This window comes from Crocodylus siamensis, chromosome 7, assembly GCF_052110815.1.
Source record: "Crocodylus siamensis isolate JL-2025a chromosome 7, ASM5211081v1, whole genome shotgun sequence".
Classification (NCBI taxonomy): domain Eukaryota; kingdom Metazoa; phylum Chordata; order Crocodylia; family Crocodylidae; genus Crocodylus; species Crocodylus siamensis.
In genome coordinates, this window is record NC_143401.1 from 32,884,700 (window position 1) to 32,909,115 (window position 24,416).

The 24,416-nt window shown below is 41.8% G+C and overlaps 1 protein-coding gene across 12 annotated transcripts in view; it reads left to right on the forward strand.

Annotated features, from left to right (window-relative positions):
- ZMIZ1 (zinc finger MIZ-type containing 1) overlaps positions 1-24,416 on the forward strand; it is a 519,894-nt gene that overhangs the window by 343,813 nt on the left and 151,665 nt on the right. For 11 of the 12 annotated variants that reach the window (XM_090058559.1, XM_090058560.1, XM_090058558.1 and 8 more), the window contains one exon: positions 1,287-1,392. In XM_090058559.1, coding sequence (XP_089914685.1) covers positions 1,287-1,392 — 106 coding nt within the window. Of the gene's footprint in view, positions 1-1,286; positions 1,393-24,416 lie in introns of those variants that run through there. The other variant, XM_090058572.1, reaches the window with a different exon arrangement.

Consider the following 24,416-nt stretch of genomic DNA (forward strand, 5'->3'; position numbering starts at 1 on the left):
TCTGAAGTCTTTCTACATCATCAGATGTCACTCCAGGGCACTATGAAAACCCTGCTGTCCCTGTCTGTCATGCTACTTTACAGAATGGTTCCCATGTTGATTCTCTAATTTAACTTCTTTGTGAGCACAGAGTATGGGCCTGTCACTTAATCTCCCAACATGGAGGACCAGTAGGCTGCTTCTCCTCACATCCCTAGCTTTTACGCTGTCCATTCAGTAAACCTGAATAGCTTTACTAGGACTTAAATTCCTACTGGCATGGCTGTCCATCCCCAGAAAAGGTCAAAAGGTCTCCTGTGAATATTTGAGATATGTTTGGATAATATCTGATGTTTATGTAACCTGTTTTTATGGAGTCCTTCTATCCTGAAAATATCTCAAAGTACCTCCCAGAAATGCAACCATCTTTGGCAAGGAAAATAGCAGTTTAGGAGAACATAGTATATTGCATACAAGTGACATGGCAGAATATTTTATTTAAGGGCACCAGGAAAATACTATTAAGGATAGTGCCATGATATAGTTAGTGTCTGTGCAGTGGAGGAAGACTCAAATGCAATAAAACCTGTCGTGCTTATTTTACATAGAAGTTCCTTTAATATTTTTTTAAAAAGCTTTGCTTACCTATCTTTCAAGGGGGAACACACAGGCCTTTTCTGAAAAAAAAAACAATTAAATAAGCAAACCAGCATAATAGACTAAAAGTGCAGATTTCTGTGTGTAGTTTTAAAGCCCTTCAAGAGCAAACCCTATTCCCAGTGTGTGCCAGTAGTAGGCACAGTTGTTTAGCAGTTGTACTGATAAGCCAGTTAATATACATTTGCAAATGTGAATGATTGATGCCTCCCAAGACTGGGAGGGCACCATTTGTTGACAGTGGTAAGCAGGGACCACCTGCAGACGCTGCTGGCGGTGTCAGTGGTGGAGGGGTGATGAGCAGCAAGCAGGGATCTTCTGCAGATGCCAGTGGTGGTGTCAGTGGTGGCAAGCAGAGACCGCAGACACTGGTGGTGGTCTTGGTGGTGATGAGTATGGACCGCCCGCAGATGCTAGCAGCAGTGTTGGCAGTAAAGGCAGGGAAGTGGTGAGATGCTGGTGGTGCTGTTGGTGTTGAGGGGGGTGGGAAGTAGGAGGAGAGCGGCGACCGCCGCGGAAGCCGGCGGCGGCTTCAGCGGCAGCCAATCTCGGGGGGGGGCACATACCCCCCCACACCTCCTGCGCATTTCCTATGTTTGCAAGAATCTCAAAATAACCTATACTGAAGCCTTTTCTCTTTCCCTTTGCAGGTTGTTAGTCGAGTGGCAGCACAGCAAGGATTTGACTTGGATCTTGGCTACAGGCTACTGGCAGTATGTGCAGCCAACAGGGATAAATTCACTCCCAAATCAGCTGGTAGGAAAATCCTATTTCTGTTTGATTGGTTCTCTGAGTGTCAAAAGTTAAACAAATAGAATTATTAGCTATCTTTTTCCCCTTGATGAGGAAAGGCTTTGTCTTGGTTCTTCATATTCTACCATTCCACTGGATGTGCTGGCCTGAACTGGGATACCAGACCTTGGGAGCCCCTTCATTTTTCCCATTCTGTGCTACAAGGTCTCTAATGTTCTGTAACCTCAGGATGATAAAAAGTCAAAAAGGGAACTCGCATACCACACTCCCTTCATTTGTGTCAACAGTTATGTCCCTCTCATTGCTTTTCCATCATATGCCAACTTGTTTATCTCTTTCCAGTTCATTTGAGAATCATAGCTATATCTATTGATGACTTTCTGGTGTTTTGGGGCAGATGTCTGAATAAAGAACTACTACATGTTCTGGGTATCATTATCATTAGGTTTAGGATTTTATACCAGGAATAGGTAGAAATACCACCAGTATTACAACAAGGAGCCACTATTCCAGCAGTCTGGAAAAACAGTCTCATTTTGCTACCATTGTACTACAGCACAGCACCATAGTAATAATTGACTGTTAAAATGGTGCTATTGTTTTCTCTGTTTGAGGAAAAATCCTTTGTTTTACATCCATGTACCTTGCATAATGACAATTATTTACAGTACTTTATTTTTCTTTGCCTTTTCAGTCAACAAATGTCAATATAATGCACATTAGTTAGGAAGGTGAGTAGATAAGATAATTGTTCTTTTCAAGATAAGACATGGATTGCCTTCCTGGTTAGTACTGGGTGCCATGCCACTGACTTTTGGAACAGGGGAAAATGTTACCTCCTATCAGGACAAGAATTCTTACAGTTATCTTGTTGTGCATTAGAGTTATTTTTGCCACACCTTACTCTTTGATTTCAAATCACTGTTAGGCTTGTGGGTAACTTATCTTTTTAGACAACAAAGTTCCTTACTTAGGGGACATCACATCTTATGTGATACCATTGACTTTACAGATTTCCTTTTTTCATGGTACAGGATTATTACTTCTGCTAGATGTCTAATAAATTAACTATCATTTTCTTTCCTCTAGGCATCTCCATGAAATCATTATTGGTTCTCAAAATACTTTATCCACTTTGTGAGGCTGATCCCTCTTTTGTGAATTCATGCTGGTTATCTCCAGTGCTAGCTAATTCTCCTTGGTTGATTAGTCTTCTCAATGGCTTCTCTAATTTTAATGTCCATGTATTCATGCATTAAGATGAAAGCATACAACTCTGTTTTCAAATACTTTAAGAACATACCTTTTGAAGGTTCCTATATTATCTTCATCTGAAGTAGATCCCTTCAGGGTGTTTCTGGAGGGAAGGTTGTCAGATGTTTTCATTTCTTAATCTAGTATAGTATTGATGGCTTCCAGTTATTTATCCCTTCCAGGCAAATGTAATGTCTGTGCCTATAGCTGCCTTCTCTCATGCATTTTGCTGGCAAACCCATAAAGGTCCTACTGTCTCTGTCATTAACTATTTCTACTTTTATGTATTCTTTAATTCAGGTGGCCCTAAATGCTTGGTTTCACATGTGCTTCTGCCATACCTTACCTTGTGCACACCTGTGTTTCTCCAGTATTTTTTAACTTATTTTTGTCTATCAACACTGACTTTTGAAAATTGCTTCTGCTGTCTAACTTACTCAAATAAATGCATAACTGTGGACATATAGTAATATATTTGTGAAAAGTCACATAAGTAGACACACAGACTTCGCTATTATATTCACATAGCAGACATGGAAAGCTACCACAGTCACTGGTGAGACTGGAAGATCAGAAGACTGGGGTTATACAGGGAGATTCGCTCTTAATCAGGCTGATTCTTCTGACCAGAGGGCTTTATAGTAACTTCCAACTATTACCATTGCTTTATGGTCTGTTTATCCAGAATGATTCTGCTCTTTCATGCAGTTTTCTCTAAGAAATTATGGCAGTTATTTTTTACACTTACAGGCCTTCTCTCCTTCAAGATTTTCTCTTTTTTTCCCTTCAAAATACGTTCCTCATTATTTATAGCTCCTTTCATGATTGACTTATTATGTCAATTTTTTTGCACATGTTGTTCTGAATAACATTTTCTTTTTTCCCTTCTCACACCTGTTGCATTTGGATAGGGTGCTTTCAAAATTTTTCTTACTTCATGCTCCTGAAGAATGATTATCTATAATCCTGACTAGGGTTTTTGTTAACAAAACAATCTATAATAGCATCGGAGGGGTGCTCCTCTTCCTTCATACTTATTATTTATATACTTATGCAACAGTTTGAACTAATTTTGATAAGTATCACTTTGATACTGATACAGGGACACACTTTTAGAGATGTTGTTAATCTGCATTGTAGTGAGCACCATTTTGAGATGCAAGGTAAACAATGTCCTGTTCTGGAAAAGTAATTGATAGCTGCTGCAAACTTATTTCCATAACATAATTTGTAGATCACTTGGCCTGAAGTGAATAAATCTCTTCTTGGTTTTGTGTAAAAGCCTCAAAATATGGTGGGATGCAGTGTTTCTAGGTGACAGGTTTTATCAAATATATTGCCTAGTTGTTGCTTCTGTGTTTGAATACCAAGTTATTAATAAGCTCTATTGTTGCCCTAAAAAAACCCTTTGTTCTTATTAATAATATTTTCTTACCTACACACTATATCCTAGTTAAAGTGTCTTCTATGAATTTTTCCAAATGGAATTATACGTAGTAAAGTGACTGTTCAATTAGGTACTGAATCACCCAACAGACTTGCTCCTTATGTATCCTTAAGCTTTGCTGGCTATTTTAGTAAACATTAGGGCTGTGCAAAGCTTCGGTCCCTGATTCAATTCAGCCCGATTCAGTGGCCAGATCTCCGAATCTGAATCGAATCAGAGGGTCCTTTAATCTCTCCAAATCAAATTGGAATCCTCTGAATTGATTTAAAGAGATTCAGAAAGGTTTGAAGATTCAGACGTAGATACAGCTTTAAATGTTTTTTCTACCTACCTCTAGGTAGCTGGTGGCTTGTGAATGCTGCGATGCTGGGGTGCATGGAGCATCCCACAGAAGTGCAGGGAACTCCCCAGTGCACTTGGCAGCAGACCCAGAAGTGGACCAGAAGCACTTTTGGTCCACTTCCAGGTCCACTGGGGAGCGTGCTGGGCCCCTCACACCCCCTGCCTCGGTGACTGGTGCCTTCTGTGTCTGGGGGGGCACCCAGGGACCTCCCATGGTCAATCACCGAGCGGGGGGTGGGAGGCCTATACACTCCCCAGCGGAACTGGAAGTGGACCAGAAGTACTTCCAGTCAACTTCTGGGCTCGCCACCAAGCACATAGGGGTCCCCCTCTTCCCCCACACACTCCTGTGGGATGCTCCATCCACTGTAGCATCACAACATTCACAAGCTGTGTTTGTACCTTGAGGTATGTAGAAAAAAGCTTTTAAAGCTGTGTCTATATCCAAATTGCTGATTCTCCGAATCAGCATCGAATCTTCAGATTCAACCAATTTGAATCAGGGGCAGTGATCCGAATCAATTAATTGAATCACTGTCCCTGATTCAGGCTGAATCCAAATCAAATAGGGCGTGCATTGCATACCCCTACTAAACATTTCTTGTCAATATTGTTGGTTCTAAAGTGCTCATATACCCATGAAAGATCAAGATGTACTACTCCTGTATCAGTAACTATCTTGTTTGGTAAATTTTAATTGTAGAATCTTTGTTGCCAGTGATAAGGTAAGAGATGAAAGAATATTGCTTGATTTTCAGTTCCTTGGACTTAGTTTGAAGGATTGATGGCAAAAACCCATTTTTTTTTAGTTTTAATAAATTTAGTCTGTACATAACTGAGCCACTAAATAAGATACATTAGAAGAGCCCATTCTATGGAGGCATTTTCTGACTATAACTACACAGACAAATATTTTATTGATAAACCAGTATCACACTAACCAAGATCTGCTTTTTTATTATCATGCAGATTTTGAACTTTTATCCTCTTACATTACTGTTTTGCATTCCTGTTTATTTTGGGGGGGTTTTCACCATTTGTTGCAATTGCTTTGTGGAAGTTAAAGATGCTCATGCTGGCACATTTTGTCAGTTAGGAAAGTATTTCTTTTCATTTACATTTACCACTTTTCTACATGAAGAGACTCCAGATTTCAGTGAAAAGTATAAGTTTTTTAGAGTGAACTTGTTGCATGGGAATTGTTTACAATCCATATTGATTGATCCAGTTGTTCTAACACAAATGGCCATATTTGTAACTGAGCACTATGTTTAAAAAAGGTAAATCACTGTTAACCATTTACTCTTCAATAAAGGTTTAAAGGAGAATCTCAAAGCACCTCCAACAGTCTACTGTAGTAGATTTAATAGATGTGCAATTTAGGTTGTTTCAAGAGTCTAGTCAGCCTGCTACATATCAATAGCTCCCTTCAACATTGATAAAGAGAAGCAAAATGAGTAAATGATCTAAATCCCAAAATTTTAAAACATTTGTGAAGTCATAGGAGAACAAAGCTTTGGACAACTCAGTAGTATGCATAGTGCAGTCAGTTGGAAAGAGCCACTAGAAAAACTGCAAAAACATTGTGCTCCACAAGACCTGCCAAATCCTTGTTCCCATCTTCCATCCTTCCATAAAAGGGAAAACTCTATGTGACTTCAATGGGACCAGGATCTTACTCATGGTATACAAATGAGGCTTTGTGCATACTTCAGTCCCAGAATTCATGAAATACACACATTCTCTCCCCCTCTCTCTCACTCTTGCTCACTCTTACAAAAGAGAAAATAATTTATGTTAGCATTAAGATCACATAAGATCAGGGTTTGAACTGACACAACATGATTGGGAAACTTTGATGAGGTTTTATTTGGAAACCGATGCTGTGGCTGTCCATGCTATAGCAGTTCTATAGATAAAAAGAAAATTCATTCTCCAGGGCTGTCATTTTTACAAATGCTAAATTTCCTTCAGAGAAGTCCTGTCTTCCTACCCCAGTCCCAAAGAGAGCCTTCTATTAAGTTGTCAGTAAGACAATATACATTTAGAAATGAGAGGATGTTAGCTAGAAGCATCTAGATCATTTCCTTGGAACAAGAAATATTCTGCAGATAGGCAAACTGCTTTCATAGGGGGAAAAATGACATTTTGCTCACTTCCCAAGCTTTCTGGAGGTATGAACTGGTCCAGATTGGTGGTGTACAGCTTTCCCTTCCCTCTCCAAGCTCTACATGTACTGTTTCTTTCCTGTCAGTACTGTTCCTTTCCTATAACTTTGTAGTTTGGGTCTTGTCAGATTCTGTTCCCCCTGGCTAGGGACAAAAATTACACATAAACAGGTATAAAAGATTGGAAACCAGTTCAAATCTGTAACACAACAAAAGTCCAGTAAAAATAAACTACTTTCAAAATGGCTGAAACTGGTTTAAGATAAACCAGGGTGGTTCTAGTATCAGACTTAACTGATATAGGTTAAGTCAGTTTATTGAACCTCTGTCCCAGATCCCTTACAGATTCAAGTTAATTCACAGTTCCCCGGTATCCCAGGATGCTTTGCACCTCTCCCACAAACCACACTTGCTGGGTGGGCAGGCTAGCCTTGGCTAGCTGAGCATGGAGGCATGCTGTAGTGCCCCCTGGCTTGGGCCACTTCAGGGATGTGGCTGCATTTCTGGAATCAACAGTGAATGTCTGTTCACGTGCTTATCTAGTCAATCTACACAGCTTAGACAAACCTGTGAAGATTGAATCAATACAGACAGTCAAAAAGCCTGCGGCTGAATTTAGCCCTTTTATACATGTGAGTAGTACTTGAGTGTCCAAGTGTTTTAATGTACTCTGCCTTCAGTCCTTGATGAACCATTAATGCAGAACGTAAGTGGGTCCTCCTTCTCCTTGCTCCTTTTTTGTGGCTTAGTCTTAAGGCTTGTTACAAAAGTTGATGTATCATTGCATTTTGAGGGACTTAAACTCTCTGGCATAGAACCATATTTAGATGTCTAAATGCCATTCAGGGTATGGACATTGATAACAGTTGTATTGATATTAATTATGATCCAAGCTGTTATGACACAGCTTTTATGCCTGCATTAGGGCTGCGTGAAGCTTTGGTCCCCGATTTGATTTGGAGGAGATTCAGCCCAATTCAGTGGCTGAATCTCTGAATCCAAATTGAATCAGAGGACCCTTTAATCTCTCCATATCAAAGTGGAACCCTCTGAATTGATTCGGTGAGATTCAGAAAGATTAGGCGATTTGGACATAGACACAGCTTTAAATTTTTTTTGACATACCTCAAGGTACCAGGCAGCTTGTGAATACTGTAATTCTGGGCATGTGGAGTGTCCCACAGAAGTGTGGAGGGCTCCCCAGCACCTATGGCGGGAGACCCAGAAGTAGACCAGGAGCACTTCTGGTCCACATCTGGGTCCAGCGGGGAGCACACAGCCCCCTCCCCCCCTGTGTCCCCCTGATTTGGCAGCTGGTGCCTCCTGGGTCTGGGGGAGGCACCCCGGGTCCCCCCATGGCCAATTGCCAAGCCAGCAAGGCATGAGGGGGGTCCTTGCACACTCCCTGGTGGACCTGGAAGTGTCCACTTCCACGTTTGCCGCTGAGCACGTGGAGGGACCCCCGCACTTCTCTGGAATGCTTCATTTGCCCCAGCACCGCGGCATTCATAAGCTGCACTGGTACCTCGAGGTATGTAGAAAAAACTTCTAGAGCTGTGTCTATATCTGAATTGCTGATTCTCTGAAACTACATCAAATCTTCAGATTTGGATTCGGCTGAATCGAATTGGGGACAGTGATCCAAATCAACAAATTGAATCACTGTCCCTGATTCGGGCTGAATCCAAATCGAATAGCGTCCTCCTTGCACACCACTAGTCTGCATGCTGCTTTGGGGATACATTATAGGAAAACTATTACAACTTCAACTCTGTTTAATCAGGGTTAAATTTAAAGCAATTTGGCATACTTGGATCCCTACAGGAACATACAGACATAGTTGTTCTATCACAGTAGCTGCTGTGCACTCAGGAGCAGCAGTTTACTCCCTGTTTTAAAGCAATTAAGAGTTATGCCCATCCAAAGCTGTAGACAATAGGCAGAATAGGATTTGGACTACTGTGTTTGAATACCCCAGTTTACCAGGGTACTGTGCTATATTATGTCAGCTGGAGATTACAGAACTAGACATTCTGAAGTGCAGAGACCAACATGTACAGATCTTCAAAACTTTTAGAAGTGTGCCTGAAATCAGCAGGAAAATGAAACAACAGTTTAGAGGAGCAGAGAATAGCATTCGTTGGATGTCATCAAAGGAAGGAATTCCTATTCCAGCATCTGCAATAGGAACAAATGTGTCTTCTTATTGTGTTAGCGAGTAGGTAAAATTATAGTGGGGGCAAACATTGATATTCTCTGTGTTGTAGATGTAGAGTGATGCTCTAGCCATGATGATCCAGGAAATACAAGAGGCAAGAATTTTTTGGTCATATCTTTTACTGGCCCAACTGTATAGTTGGGGGATGTTAGACAAACTGTCGGGCATGAAGTGGCCTTCTGTGGGTATATCTACATGTGCTGTTACTTTGACTGAATAAACTCCAGTGCAGTTTGCACCAGAGTTTGTTTCTCCTGGACTCTGCATCTACATGTGCGTCCAGGACCACAGTACATTGATCTGGGTCAGAGCAGCCCTGGCTGGAAAGGAGCCCCAGGGGTCAACCTGACAGCCTGGTGCTTCTCTGACCTGGCCCAGCGTGCTGTGGCTCAGCTAGCCAGCAGGCAACCCCCTCACTGAAGCACTCTCATGACGCAGCCAGCCGCATCAGCATCTACATGTGCATTGCTGTGCAGTAAATAACACTGCTGCAGATAGTACTTGTGTTTAGAAGTACTAACTGATGGTGACATTTATTAGTTTACTGTGGCCTAATAGGCACTGAGACTTTCCTGTGGAGCTAATTAGGCAACTGCAGTACACATCTCATGTAGACGCACCCAGCATATCCAAAAGCTTTTTAAAACCCTTATCTCATAGTTAAATGCAGCGCTCTGGATTATATCACTACACCATCACTGGATAGGCTCAGATCTACAAGACTCTTCCTGAAATACACCAAAAAGCTCTAAGATAATAACACTAGCACCAAAGAACAATGGAGGGTAGCCTGGGCAAATGCTAACTTCAGCGACCCTTAAGTTATAGCAACCCTACAATTCCCCAGCCAGGACTTGACCTACCAAGAAAAAATCAGTCCTCCCTGAATTACATTTGGACACTTCATGGAAAGATAGACACCTACTCTGGAGAGCAAAGAACATCTGTGTTGTGACTGTCGTGTGATTTTTTTTTTTCAGACAGCAAAATATATTTCATAGATTTCATAGACATTAGGGCTGGAAGGAACCTCAGAACATCATCGAGTCCAGCCCCCCTGCCAAAAGGACAGGAAGTCAGCTGGGGTCATAGGATCTCAGCAAGATAAGCATCCAATTTGCTCTTGAAGGTGTTCAGTGTAGGTGCTTGAACCACCTCCAATGGCAGGCTGGTTCAGACCTTGGGGGCTCGGACAGTAAAGAAATTCTTCATAGTTTCATACTTTCTTCCTTATGTCCAGCCTAAAATGGTCTCGCAGTAGTTTATGACCGTTCGACCTTGTCATCCCTTGGGGCTCTCTGGTGAACAAAAGTTCCCCCAGATACTGGTGGTCACCCCTGATAAACTTATAGGTGGCCATCAGATCACCCCTGAGCCTGCACTTTTCCAGGCTAAAGAGCCCCATGGCTCTCAGGCTGTTGTTGTAAGGTCTGTTTTCCTGACCTCTGATCATGCACGTGGCTCTTCTCTGGACGCTCTCAAGCTTCTCCACATCTTTTTTGAATTGTGGAGCCCAAAACTGGATGCAGTACTCCAGCTGTGGCCTCACCAAAGCCAACTACAAGGGGAGAATGACATCCCAGGATTTGCTTGAGAAGCATCTATGGATGCAAGCCAGCATTTTGGTTGCTTTAGTAGCCGCAGCATCGCATTGGAGGCTCATGTTCATACTGTGGTCAATGATGACCCCCAAGTCTCTTTCTTCCATAGTGCTAGCCAGCGTACCACTGCCGAGCCTATAAGGATGCTGCAGGTTTTTCTTCCCAAGGTGGAGAACCTTGCATTTTTTGGTGTTAAACACCATCAAGTTCTCATCCGCCCATTTGCTGAGCCTATCCAGGTCAGCCTGGATCACCCGCCTGTCTTCTGGAATGGATGTTTTGCCCCAAAGTTTGGTGTCACCGGCGAACTTGTCCAGTCTGCTTCTGACTCCAATATCGACATCATTAATGAAGATGTTGAACAATATGGGTCCAAGGACGGAGCCTTGGGGGACCCCGCTGGACACAGGACACCATGATGAGTGACTTCCACCAATTACTACCCTCTGGGTCCGACCACGGATCCAATTTCCCAGCCAGCGGATCATGGTGGACCCAAGGCCACAATTGTCCAGTTTCACCAAGAGGTGATCATGGGATACCAGATCAAAGGCTTTTCTGAAGTCAAGATATATGACATCAATTTCTTCTTCCTTGTCCAGGTGATAGGTCACCTGGTCATAGAAGGAAATGAGATTGGTCAAGCAAGACCGATCCACAACAAACGCGTGCTGGCTATCCCTTAGGATGTTGGTTCGGCCAGTCCATTTAGGATGGTCTTTTTAATAAACTTTTCTAAGATCCTCCCCAGGATAGAAGTCAGGCTGATGGGCCTATAGTTAGCCAGATCCACTTTCCTCCCTTTCTTGAAGATAGGCACCACATTGGCCTTCCAGTCTTCGGGCACTACACCAGAGCACCAGGAGTTTTCAAAGATCCATGCCAGGAACTGGGCTGTGATGCTCCTTGAATACCCTGGGGTGTAGATTGTCAGGGCCGGCTGACTTGAAGGTATCCAGCTTCTCAAGATGTTCTTTCACGAGGTCAGCATTTATGGAGGGCAGGGGATCTCCCCCACCCCAACCTCTCTGTCTTGTAGCGGGCATGGGTGTCCCATGGGACTGATGAAAGACTGATGCAAAGTACCCATTTAATAGGTTGGATTTTTCCTGGGCGTCAGTTGTCAGTTGCCCCATCTGGTTCAGCAGAGGTCCAGTGTTGCCCTTGCTTTTCCTCCGGCTCCCCACATATCTGAAAAAAGACTTTTTATTGTCCTTGATGCTCAAAGCTAGTTGGAGTTCAGTTGCAGCCTTGGCTTTCCTGGTTTGCTCCCTGCAGGACCGGACCAGTGCAGAATAATACTCCTTGGAGGTGAAGCCCATCTTCCATCCTTTGTAGGCTTTTCTTTTTAGCCTTAGGAGGTCTGCTAGGTCCCTGGAGAGCCAGGGGGGCTGCTGTGCCCTCTTGCTGGCTTTCCTCGGAGATGGAATAGACTTAGCTTGTGCTTTGAGGATCGCTTCCTTGAGGAGCAACCACCCTTCTTGAACTCCCCTGTCACTGGGGTCATGGTCCCTTAGGGCCTGACTGACAAGCCTCCTTATTGCCCAGTTAGGTCATTTAATGGTGATCTGAAATCAATCCATACAGCTACCCCTGAAGCAGTCAAATGGTTATCAAATTTAGATATTAATCTATGAATGTCATAATCCTAAAATGTCACAGAAAAGAAGAATCCTTGTCTCTCATGAGGATAAGGCATGTTATAGTCTTCACATGTATTAGCTTGGGGAGCTGATAAAGTGGGGGTAGGCTAAGAGGTGGGCAAAATACAGCCCATGGGTCAGATCCAGCCTGCAAGGCCATTCTATCCGGCCTGCAGGGCCCGTAAAAAATTTGAGAAAATTAAAATATATCTGTCCTTGGTTCCTGTCAAAGATGACAGGAAGCAAGGGCAGTAGGACCCAGGGGAAGCCCTGGAGGGCTCCTTCAACAGCAGGGCCTGCCTGGCCCTGCCCACCCACCCGGCCACAGGGTGGGGGAGGGACCACTTTTCCCTGTGTGTCACACCAGCTTGTAACCCAGCCCTGCAGCCAACCTGGGCCCCGTGCTGGCTCCAGGCTTGCCCGTCAGGGCTGTACTGTGGCAGCAGCAGCTGCGGCCCTCCCACTTGCCACATCAGGCAGTGTTTGCTGCTGCTGCCCAGCATGTGAGCTCTGTGTGGGCAGTAGCAGCAGCAAATGCTGCCCAGCACAGCAAGCAGGGGGGCTGCAGCTGCTACTACTGTGGTGCAGCCCCAGTGGGCGAACCTGGAGCTGGTGCAGGGTCCAGGCTGGCAGTGGGGCAGGTTACAAGGTGGTGCTGAGTGGGGGGCAGGGGGAGAGTGACCCCTCCTGTGTCCAGTGCCCCACGCTGCAGTCGCTTGCAGCCCACATGGTACTGCCTGTGCCTGCTCAGGACAACCCCATGCAGGCTGCGAGCGGCTGCAGCATGGAGCACTGGCCATGGGGTGGGCAAGGGGCTGCCTTTCCCCTGCCCTCAGCACCAGCTCCCTCCCTGCTGGCAAGCAGGGGGTTGGGGCTGCTCACTGCCCCCCGCCAGTACCGTGGGGCTGGGGGGACACTGGGAATGAGCAGGTGTAGGAGTAGGTTCCACACCTGTGTCCCAGGGCCAGCACCAGTGCCAGCAGGGCTCAGAGCAGGGCGGTAGGGGTACAGGGTCCCAACTGGCAGGGGCTCTATGGAGTCGGGCCAGCTCCCCTGTCTCCCTGCTGGTGCAGCCCAGCCCAGCTCCACAGACCCCTGCCAGCCTGCACCTTGCTCTGGGCCCCACCAGTCCTGGCCCTGGGACATTGGTTCCAAGATGGTGACCGGGGGCAGGGCAGCTGTTAAGGGGCAGGGCTACCCATGTGGCCCTTGACAGCTTGCCACAACTTGGTGAGGAACCCTCCACCCGAAATAATTGCCCACCCCTGGGCTAACAGAATGCATATTTCCTAGCATGGGTGAATTCATGATGGGGGCAGAGGGCTGCAACCACCTCACCTCTAGCCCACCCCAATCTGTGCAGCACATGCACAGTAAGCTCTTGGAGCTTGCTGCCTCACCAATATGGCTCTGCCCACAGCTGCTGTGTTGGCGTGACTCCAGAACCCCAGGGGTGAGGGAGCATGGGGGCAAGTGGCAGCCATGGTCACACCCTGGGTTTTGGAGCCATGCTGATTATACCCTGGGTTTTGGAGCCATGCTGAGTGTGAATAAAGAGCTCACTGTGCATGTACCACACAGCTGCAGAGAAGTGCCACCACAGTCTCCTAAATCTGCCCCTGTTGCCTAGGTTTAGTTATCCTTATGTTAGTTACCCCATGTTAGCTGACATGAGGTATGAGTACATCCTTGTCTTATGAACACACAGCCTGTTAAATTAAGCTTGGGGAAAACATCTGCACCAGATTCTTTTAAGGTTTCTCCACTAGTAGCACTGTTCCCCTTGGCTAACTTTCCCTAGCTTCCTGTTGCATGTTCTTGGCCTTAGTTCTTCAGGCTTGGAGCTGGCAGTTCCTCACAGCAGCAGTTCCCTTTTCTGCCTGCTCTGTGTTGCTGAGACCACTTTTGAGGGAGACTGTGCATTATGAAAAGCATGAAGAAGTTGCTGTCACCTTTAAACAGTACTACTAATTGAATATGTCTGTACCGCTCGCCTCTGTTCTGTGCTGTTTATACCTGCGCTAATGTTTGTGTTTTCCTTAACTGCTGCTACATCTGGGCCATTGCTTCAGCAGGAGGTCAAATGCAGCATTTCCCACCCTGAAGACAGAAGACAAAGCCTTTAAAAATATATGTCTCTCTTTTCATGACAGTTGCTCCCCAAACGTACCATGCTAAATTCCATCGACTTGTTTTGACACCTATAGGAAATGGCACAGCAGGTTAGCTGCATGCTCATTTGCTTCTGAGCTACAGCAACCTGACTTCATCCTGGTGTCCCTGTGTATGTAGCTGTCTTTCTCTCATAAATGCCTGTCCCATTGAGCCAGTCAGAGTTCTCTTAGCACAGTACTTACTGGGGCCCCTAGAGGCTCCAAGATTTACATGAAACCTCTTTGGAGCTTGAACTTTGCTCCTTTTGCCCTCCCTATGTAGTATTTTGAGTTGTTTAGTATTCTTGTTTTAAGGCCTGTTAGTTAAGCAAAACAGGGTTCACAGATCAGTGAATTTATTTTAAAAAAGGAAGTCAGGAAGGGAATAATTTTCAACGTCTAAATATTTTTCATAAATACTTTAACAAGCTGCAGAACTTTTTGTTGTTCCCAGAGCAGCTTTTGCTTTTGTCAGGAGGCCAAGTTGGGGCCAGACAAGGGGACGACAGGATGAGATCATACAGGGAGCTTTGTCCGAGAAAGACAGTGTTTGATATCTCTGCCCAGAAAAAAAGGGCTGGGGGTGGGGAGGATGGTGAAGGCAGGATTATGTAGAGAAAGTATTGTAGTCACAGAAACTGCAGCAAATGAATCCCGTGATAGCCTGGATGGGCAAGTATGTGTTATACATTTGATAAAGTCGCCCTTTCTTTCTGATATAGTATTGTAATTGGCCTATTTTCAGCCACCATTGGCCCTGTTTGGCTTCCCTTTGTATTGCAGTTGAACAATAATGCTACCTAATTTTTTTAATTAATGGCTTTATTAAATGAAGTATGAAAATGAAACTTTATATCATTTGGATATTGTATATTAAGATGTGTTTGGTTTTGGGGCATCCTGTTAATACTTTAATGGCTTATCATACAGTAATTAGGTTGTGTTTTTACTAGGCTTTATATCAAAGTTATCAGTACGAAGGGCTCTGGTTACCAAAAGGCACTTAACTACAACATAAACTGGTTAAGTCACATGTTAAGATAAAGCCTTGACATGATACTAGAGGCTAAGGGAGTGTCTTGACTAGGATAAAAGTTCTTCTTTACAACAGAAAAACATTTTAAAACTCCAAACGCAATTCAAGACAGGCCAAACAGTATTTTACCAGCTCTTGACTCTCCACCTCAGCTTAATCAGCTAAGCCTTTGCTAGCTTAGTTATAAGGTAAGTTAGAAGATAACATTGCTCATATTTGTTGGAATAAGAGTAGTATTTGCTTTTAGATGTCCCCCCCCCCCCCAAGATAGGCTTGTATCTCAAGACAGTAAACTGGGACTTGGGAGCTCTCTATAGACTCATGGTGGGCCCTTGGACAAATCTTTCTGTATGTCATTTCTCCATCTGTGAATTTGGAATAAGTAACACTCCCTTTCTATCTCCTGTTGTCCATCTGGTCATAGCGAGACCTTGAGCTCACCTGGGACCCCTGAGTGGTACTGTAATAGAGAGAATAATAATGAGTCTATCCTGGAGCCTGTACCTGAGAAACACAGCTGTGTTGCTCTTACGAATCTCTTTCCCAGAAATTATGATAGCTTATGAAAGATTCACTGGTAGCAACACTGGGTTATGCATCCCTGCACCTTGCATTCCAAGGGGGAATTCAGCACAAGAAATGACAATCAATGTTACTGCTGTCTAGTGAGGAACAGCTGAAATTTGTATCTGTGGTATGTGAGAGCCCAGCTGATGCAAACTATTGAAGGTGTACAATGAATAAGCTTTTCCAGCCCTACTTGGTCAGCTCAGCTTCCCAGTGAGTTTAGCCTACTTCTGCATAGGCCTGGAAATTGCAGCCTCTGGGTAGAGAAGATTTTAGCCACTTTGTATCACTGAAATGTGTTCATGATGGATTTCTGTTTCTGGAGCTTGTGGAGCTTTGGTGTTAGCAGCAGAATTATGCACAGACAGAATCCAGGGCTGGATCCAAGGTGGGGTATAATGTTGCAGTCATACACCACCTTTGACTCCTGGTCTATCCAGAGTTTAAAAAACTACTCTCTGGCAGTGGCAGCAGCATTTGTAGTTGGTCAGCTCTTAGTTGACTTTCTGGCTTATTGTAATCTACCTGATTCCCTCTAAACTAATTCCACAGGTTTAACAACCCTCTCTCCTTTTTAATCATCTTGATGTTCTAATCAAGCCAGCCTTTCTTCTGCATTTCTGCTGTCTTTTTGCTGTTCCTGGTAATGTAGCTTGTATTTCATAGCCCTGAAGATTGGTTTTAACTCTACCTAAAAAAATTACTTTAGATGTGGAAATAATTTTCAGTGAAGCATTGCATGCACTGTGAAAATACTAAGGAAGGCTAGATTTTGTTTTATGAATCTGAAAGAAATGTGCATTTATTTCTAATGACTACAGGACTAATGAAACAACAGATTTTGATTATTTTTGTCTAGTTCATTGTGTTTCTTATACATAATACAGCAAATGAATGCACATTCCAAGAAAGTTTTATTTGTTTTTGCTTTAATCTAAAACTGAATAATATAGCTCTCTAGGCCCCTATCATATTAGTAAAACTTCTAGTTTCTTTTTAAGCAGAGTAAAATGGGCATTGCATTATGTCTAATAATACACCACACCATCTGCATCTCCCTTTTCAAAATCCGAGATCCACCCTTGACACAATCTAAGATTTATGCCTTATTACACCTGTGTGTCCTTTGGCAGAGGAGTGAAAGTCAAGGAATGGTACTATGTTATAAGGTAAAATAAACTGGGTATGAAGAGACATAGTCAAATATTCCCTTCACCAGTGTAATATTTTCCTCTATAGTTTGTGTGTGTGTGTGTGTGTGTGTGTAATATATGTATAGTGAAATCGACTATAGATTTGCCCATTATTAAAAATGCTTCTTGAATGTTTTCTTCATACGCATTGTTTTTTCTCAATTACTTTCAGGTTTAGTAACTCATATAAAGAAAATAAACACAGTGGGTTTCCTCTGTAGGTCTTCAGAGGAAACATACAATGTCCTTTTATTGAAAAAAAATGTATTTCAGTAGGTTGGTTTGAACCTCATAGGGTTATCTGTCTTGAGCGTTCCTTGAATTTTCTAATAAAGCTCTTCTTTTCTTTTGTATTTCTGGCACACTGAAGCATGTTAAATCATGGTATATAGTAGTTATAGGTTGCTACTGCATTAACATTCCAGTTACAAAAACAAATGAATTTTAAACGTGGAGGATAAACATGACCTGCATTGATTGAGAGAGACTGACGGAATACACACATTCACAGGATCCTAAAACTAGAAATGAGGCCTGAGCCACAACCACACAGTCACAAACTTGGGTAGCTCTGAATTTGGCTTTTGTGCCTTCAACCAGTCTCTTCTCAAATGCTGAATGTGAAAACTGAAAAAAAAATCTATGAGTCCTGAATATGTGATCCTGTTCCTGTCTGGGCTTTTGGTCTCTGCATGCATTCTTGGATCAGTATGTCCTTATTAAGAGCAAATCACTGCAGTGTTAATCATAGCTCTTTCTCTGACCTATTGGTCTGCCTTGAGCAATCTTCTTAGCTCTCAAATTTGTATCACCCAAACTATTTAAATTAAGGAGACTAGCTTTTCAATTTATTTTGGTCACTTCTGTGACAAATAAGGACACAGCAGGAGTGAGTTAATTAAATAATAATTTCACAGTGATTTTAGGGCTTTGAGTTACAGCCAGGTTCACCAAGCACTGGTTTCATGATCACAGCCTGGTGGTAGAAGTAAACCTCCTAAAACAATCTCTTGCAGTGCATGGAAAATAAATGTTTTAAGTCAATATTGTTTATTTTCAGGTCACATTGAACACAGAACCTCTGCATATGTAAGGGTGTTCACTTCTCATATGATGGTGTCCCCTACTATTGTCTAGCCAGCAACAAATTGTATTGATCTTATTCATCCTATAAAGTCTTTCCATCACAGGAAAAACAAATCATATTAATGTGCTCACTATATAAGGGATTTCATTAAGACAAAGAATCATAGGGGCATCTAGGTTCTAAGCATGAAAAGTGATTTATTGCTGATCTGACCTAGCAGCTTTGAAATACCAGACAGTAATGTGAAAAAGAAGGGTTTTGTTTAAAAACTGATGGTATTTCTTTTAATATTGCATTCAAATTTGTATCTTTCAAATGACTAGCCATAATTGCAAGAGCCATGAATTCACCAAGGTAAAAGCAACAAACAGGAAGTTGTGGGGTTTTTTACGCCTCTTCAGGAAAAAAAAATACTTTGAAGAGAATTATTACCGTAAAAGTAAGGTTAAAAGCAGCCTTTTCACACTTTGAGTCACCCACAAAAGGTTACTTTAACAGTGACTTTAACAGTGGTGACTTTAACAGTGTATGTTTTGTTGTGTTATTTAAATCATTCTTGGCCTCTTAAAGGCTCAGATCAAGTGTATATCTATAAGAACAATCATGAGACGTGAGATAGTCTGGGATGAGCATCGTCACAGCGCAAAAGGAAGAGGAATATTCCTGGTTCAACAATGGAACAAATTTCACATCACTTAGGTCCTTCCCAGCAACAGTTTCATTGCCGTAATAATATAAATATTTTTACTACAGAAAGTGCAGGTGCCTTGTAAGACCTAAACACACTAAAGATTTTTACAGGTGTCATTTATGTAGGTTTCATACAAGGATGTAATTTATACCACGCACATTTTGTAAAAGTGCCACATGTGTACTCTGAGCAGAATCAACTCCTCCAGTGCAGCAGCATCTATTGTTTACTGGTGAGTCAATGGACTTCCCATAAAACAGCTTGTCCATGCAGGCTTCATGAAAGGACTGGCTGTTCTGTGATGTATCAGCTTTTTTCTTCTGCCTTGATTCCTGTATAAGCACCCTGCTCCTTTGCAGAGTTCTCCCTTACATGACTAGAACCTCTGATGGAGAATGTGGAAGAGCTCGTGTAAGATGCTTGACAGCTTTGATTAGATGATGAGTAAGGAAACATAAAAGATGGTACATTATAAAAAAACAGAAAGGAAATCCCAACAGCCAGAGCTGTCTTGACAGTTTCCAGTGACACAGCCTTCCTTGATTCTCTGAGCTCCACAAACTGCCAGCCTTTGCTTGTTAAAGGCTATGTTGTATGGCTCTCATTTCATCTTGATCTGGTAGAATTCACAGTGCTTTCACTGACAAGTGTACATGTTTATAGAGTTTGAGATTACTCAGAGCAAAGAGTGATCTGTTTTCCTGGATAATGGAGAAAAAACTCAAGCATTAAACATAAAGGAATGGGGGAAGAGAAAATGGGAAATATGTTGACCATGTTTAGGTAACCAGAGCTCATTAATTAGTGGAATTCTGGTAAGTGTCCTAATTTATAGAACAATGACAAAGCAATATGATTTATGTCTGCAACAAGATTCTTTACCTGTCTTCAAAATGCTGAGATGCACAAATGAATACCAATCTTTGTATAAGACAGAAGACTTTCTAGGGAACTGGTGAGTATTAGACAAAAAATCTGGTGTTTTGACATATTTGTATATGTATCTATTTTGTAAAACATGGTATTGTATAACTATTGTATCATTTCCTTGTGAGAAAAAAATGTAAGCTTAGGAAGGCCTCTTGTGAATTGCACATTATCCCATATAAGAAAATGCTTATTTGCATATTTATTAAATACTCTAAAACATTCCTCTCATAGTTTATTTCCTGTAAGTATACATGTTTGTGTATATACGATTATTTATTACCTTCACCCTTTGATATGAAAAACAAGAATACTAAGTTGTCATGAGACCATGAGTATAGGACATGAAGAGAGTGAAAATTATAACTATACTTAAGAAACCCAGAACTTACAAATTAAAGAACCTGTAGCTCAGGTTTTATGTTGGCTAGTGATTTCTTTTAGAAAGTCAAGAATCTGTCATTTATTTTGGGATGAAGCCCCTGTTTCAAGGTGCAGACATCTGTGAAAAATTGTAACTTTACTCTTGTTCCTTTGTTAAGATGGAGCATTGTCTACCCTGCACCTCAGTTTTGTAAGAAAAGATATTTTCTGTGGCAGCTGTTCACAAGTTTTTAATGTTCAAGACAAGAGCAGAAAAGATAGATTAATGGGCAGAGTGCAGGTGACATAGTCAAAAGATAAATGTGATTTCATCAGGTCTGCAATTAATCATGTGATTCTTGCTATGGAACACTTGGGTTGAAAAGCAAACAGTATATTTGTCCAGAATTACTAGTTAACTGAAGGCTAGGCCTACGATAAGAATGTTAGCCAGCTTTACAACTTAAAAGGTTATATTAATCTGACCACTTAAAACCAGTTGCTTTGGCAATCCATCTGCCATGTCCCTTTTTTTTGTTTTTGTTTTTGTTGACCCAAAGTGCAAGCCTTCACATATATGGATGATTAGTTTATTGTTTGCTTAATATAGTCAGCTATCATTCTGATATAATATATAAAGCTAGGCTTTTTTTAAACATCTTTCCAAAACTCTATTTATAAGAGGAATTTGGACGCTCCCCAAGATCTTTTGTTTAAACTAAGGTTTGGGTCTGTCTGCCTACATACATACGTGCCTGAACACAAATGTGAGTTATCAAGGTTTTAAATATTCTTTACTGAAGAAGATTAGGAGAACTGTGATTGAAATATTTCAAAGACCATCAGGGGATTTAATTGTATGTTGTCCATTAAAATTAATAGAAGATAATGGTTAAGTTGCCTAAAAGAAAGTGTCTATGGCTAGGGACAGAAATTATACATAAACTGGTATAAATAATAAGAAACTGGTTCATCTCTGTAACACAACAGAAGTTCAGTGCACATAAACTGCTTTCAAAGTGACTAAAACCAATTTTGAGATAAATGTGGATGGACGTGGTATCAGACTTAACAGATTTAGGTTAAATCAGTTTATTGAACTTGTCTCAGATCCCCTCTATATTCCAGTTAATTCACAGTCTTCCAGCACCCCTGGATGCTTTGCATCTCCCCTGCAAACCCCCTCCTTTTGCAAGGTGGGCAGGCTGGGCTTGGCCCAAGTTGTCCACTGTAGCTGAGCAGGGAGGCATGCTCTAGCACCCCCTGGCTTCTGGCCTGAGCCACTAAAGGCATGTGGCTGCATTTCTGGAATCAAAAGTGAGAGTCTGTTCACTTGCTTATCGGTTCAATCTGTGCAGCTTAAATTAATCTATGAAGATAAAATTGATTCAGCCTCAGGCTTCTTGACTGTCTGTACTTAGCTTATGTGTATTGTACTTAGCTTATGTGTATGTCTCCCCCTTCCCACAGAGGGCACAACTAACATTTGCTTCTGCACAACTAGCTTTAAACATGGGAGTTTATGCTACTGTGTAAGCAGTGTCTTGCCAAAGTGTGGTCCATGACACGAGTTACAAGCTTTCAAATTTCAGGAAATAATAAACAAAGAGGAGGCTCATAGAGTTCTATGATTTAGAAGGGGAGAATATGAGGTACCATCATTTACTTGTATATCTGTAGCTTTCTTTTTCACACATTCACATGAAAATGTAAGCACCTAGAAGTTGCATCTTCTGATAAATAAACCTGATAAGTTTACTATTTTCCATCCTTTTCCCCTTAGTCTATATTCTTCCAAACTCACATTTAAATTGTGGCACTCCTATAGTTAGTAGTGGTTGTTATATAGTCTATCAACTGAAGCTTAAAAGGCCATAAACAGAAGAATAGGCTGATGTATCTGACTTAGAAGGCACGTTTGAGATGCTATCTGTGTGCTGAATGCAATTGCATGGGTGCACTAAAAGAAACCAGATTTTCCTCTGGAGGTGTTTAGCAGAGCAGACTGGTGAGAGTCTGGGCTTTGATGTTGCTCCATCACCCTGGTGCATGTGCTGTGGAGGCACCTAGCTGTCTTTCAACCTCTGGGGAGTTGTGTTGCTATTTCTGTCATGTGAGATGGTTGTTTATGTTCTGCATAATATTTGTTCTGTTTGCTTTTTTAAATGAATTCTTTATTGTTATTATTACTCAGTTGTTAAAATATCTCTGATATACAACTCCAGAAATAACCTCATCCAGTTCAGCAGATCAGAGGCTTATGCCAAGCTGCTACATCAAAGAATGAATGAAATTAAAAAAGATAACCACATAAGTCCAGACTTAGCTTTTGTGCTTAGTTTCCATTGAAGGTTGTGGGTTTAGGGGCAGGCTCACAGATAGAACTGGCTTAGATAGAATTTGCTTAAATTTTTTCCTGAATCAGGGCCTAAGTGCTAATCCAGTTACTACAAACACTAGACACTATGGTCCAATTATAATCAGTGAATTTCTGTTGAGTTGGGATAGGATATATTAATTCCATGTTTAACTTTAATTTTCTTAGGGATGTATTTTAGCTGACTGTTCCCTTGACAAATAATGCTAAGGGTTCCTGACTTGATGTAAACAATACTATAAACATGTCAGACTGATTTTTGGAATTTTTAAAGCACTTTTCATCCTAATGTCAAAGAATGCTGCCTGGCGAAGTCATGTCCTCAACTTTGTTTTCTGCAGGTCCTTTGTAAAATAAGTTACCTTGCCAGTCCACTGCAAAATTAGAATCAAAGACAGTATGGAGGGGGATGGGGAATTATAGGTGTACAGCTCATCGTACCTAAGATAATATTATGTGATTCAACTTTTTAAAATAAATAAGCAAGCTAGCATGTGTTCATCTTAGATCATTAAGGACCTAGGAAGCTTTTTTCCCAAAGGGATGTAAAGGACAACATGATACTCCTACATAGATGCACACATGGGACTTCCAGGAAAGCTTCCTAAATGAGTTAAGGTTGATTGTGAGCTTTAAAGTATGTTCCCTGCCTAAATAACACTGTGAACTTGCCCTGATGTACTAGCAAGGGATTAATCAGGGAGGTATACTGCAAAAGATCAGATTTCTTCCACTTGGTAAAACTCATGCCATAGGGACTGATAGGCTGCACAGAAAGTTAATAAAGTTATCAACAGCAATTAATTCCAAAAGGAAAAGCAGGTAAGAGGACTAAATAAATCATTACTTCTACTTGCGCATGTCTTCTAATCCTTTCTTGCCGGTAGTTGCCTGAGCCTACAAGTTTAAGTATATAGTGCACCTTGGCTTCTTATGTGAGATGAATTGATGGAGGAAAAGTTTTCCATTAACTTCCCACTAAATATTTGTCCTTATTGCATCTGCTGTTACCTACATGCCATTTAGCAGGTGCATTTTCATTTTAAAGCTAAGTATACATTCCAAAAATGGGCATTTTGTATAGCATGATACCTAACATATTTTAGCTGTGCTACTGTAAAATCCTAGTGGAGACAAGACTGGGTTTTTCTGAGAGGTAAACAGTAAGTCAGAAGGTCATAGTTTTCATTCTACCTGCATATGGACGTGCAGACAATTTACTAAATTTACTGAGGCAGCCATCTGTGTGCATACTCTTATCCCACAGCTATTAGGAGCTATACCTTCACAGCTTAGCCTGCAGGGACAGAAAGATAAACTACTAGGGTTTACTTTCAAATATCCCTGGACAGTGGTGGTGTTTGGAGCTGCATATAAAGGTTCAGTTTTCAGTAAAACTATAAACTCTTTGCTAAACAAGCATACTAAAACATAACCATAATGCACCAGAGGCCCTTTGCTAGCCCAGACCCCATATAATTGTATGGCTTGCACTGCTTCTATCACTGGGTAAGAGTATACACATGGGCAGTTCTGGGGAAGGGATTGTGGGATGGTTAGCATGCATTTGTTATCCTGCTCTAACACAACAAAACAATTTCTTGCCTTTTGTGCAGTGAAGACAGTTTTGGTGTTTGCCAACTCTTGTAGTTTCATTGTAAATCCCAAAATTTTCAGTAGTTTACTTACAGCTCCTATTTCTGCACTCAGGTGATGACATGACAATTTCATCTTTCAATTAAAAATAAAGTAAGTTGCAATCCCTTTAGGATTGGTGAGGAAAGCCTGGTCACAGGGACTATGTCCAGATTTATTAACATTTGCATTTGATAACTGTGATTCTCACTGGAGATGGTAAAGGTGAATAGATACAAAAAGACCACTTTGTGTCCTGTTAAGATCCTTCCTCTAGGAAAAGTTAAAGAATTTTGATAGGATCCTTCCTCACCCTTGACTGTAA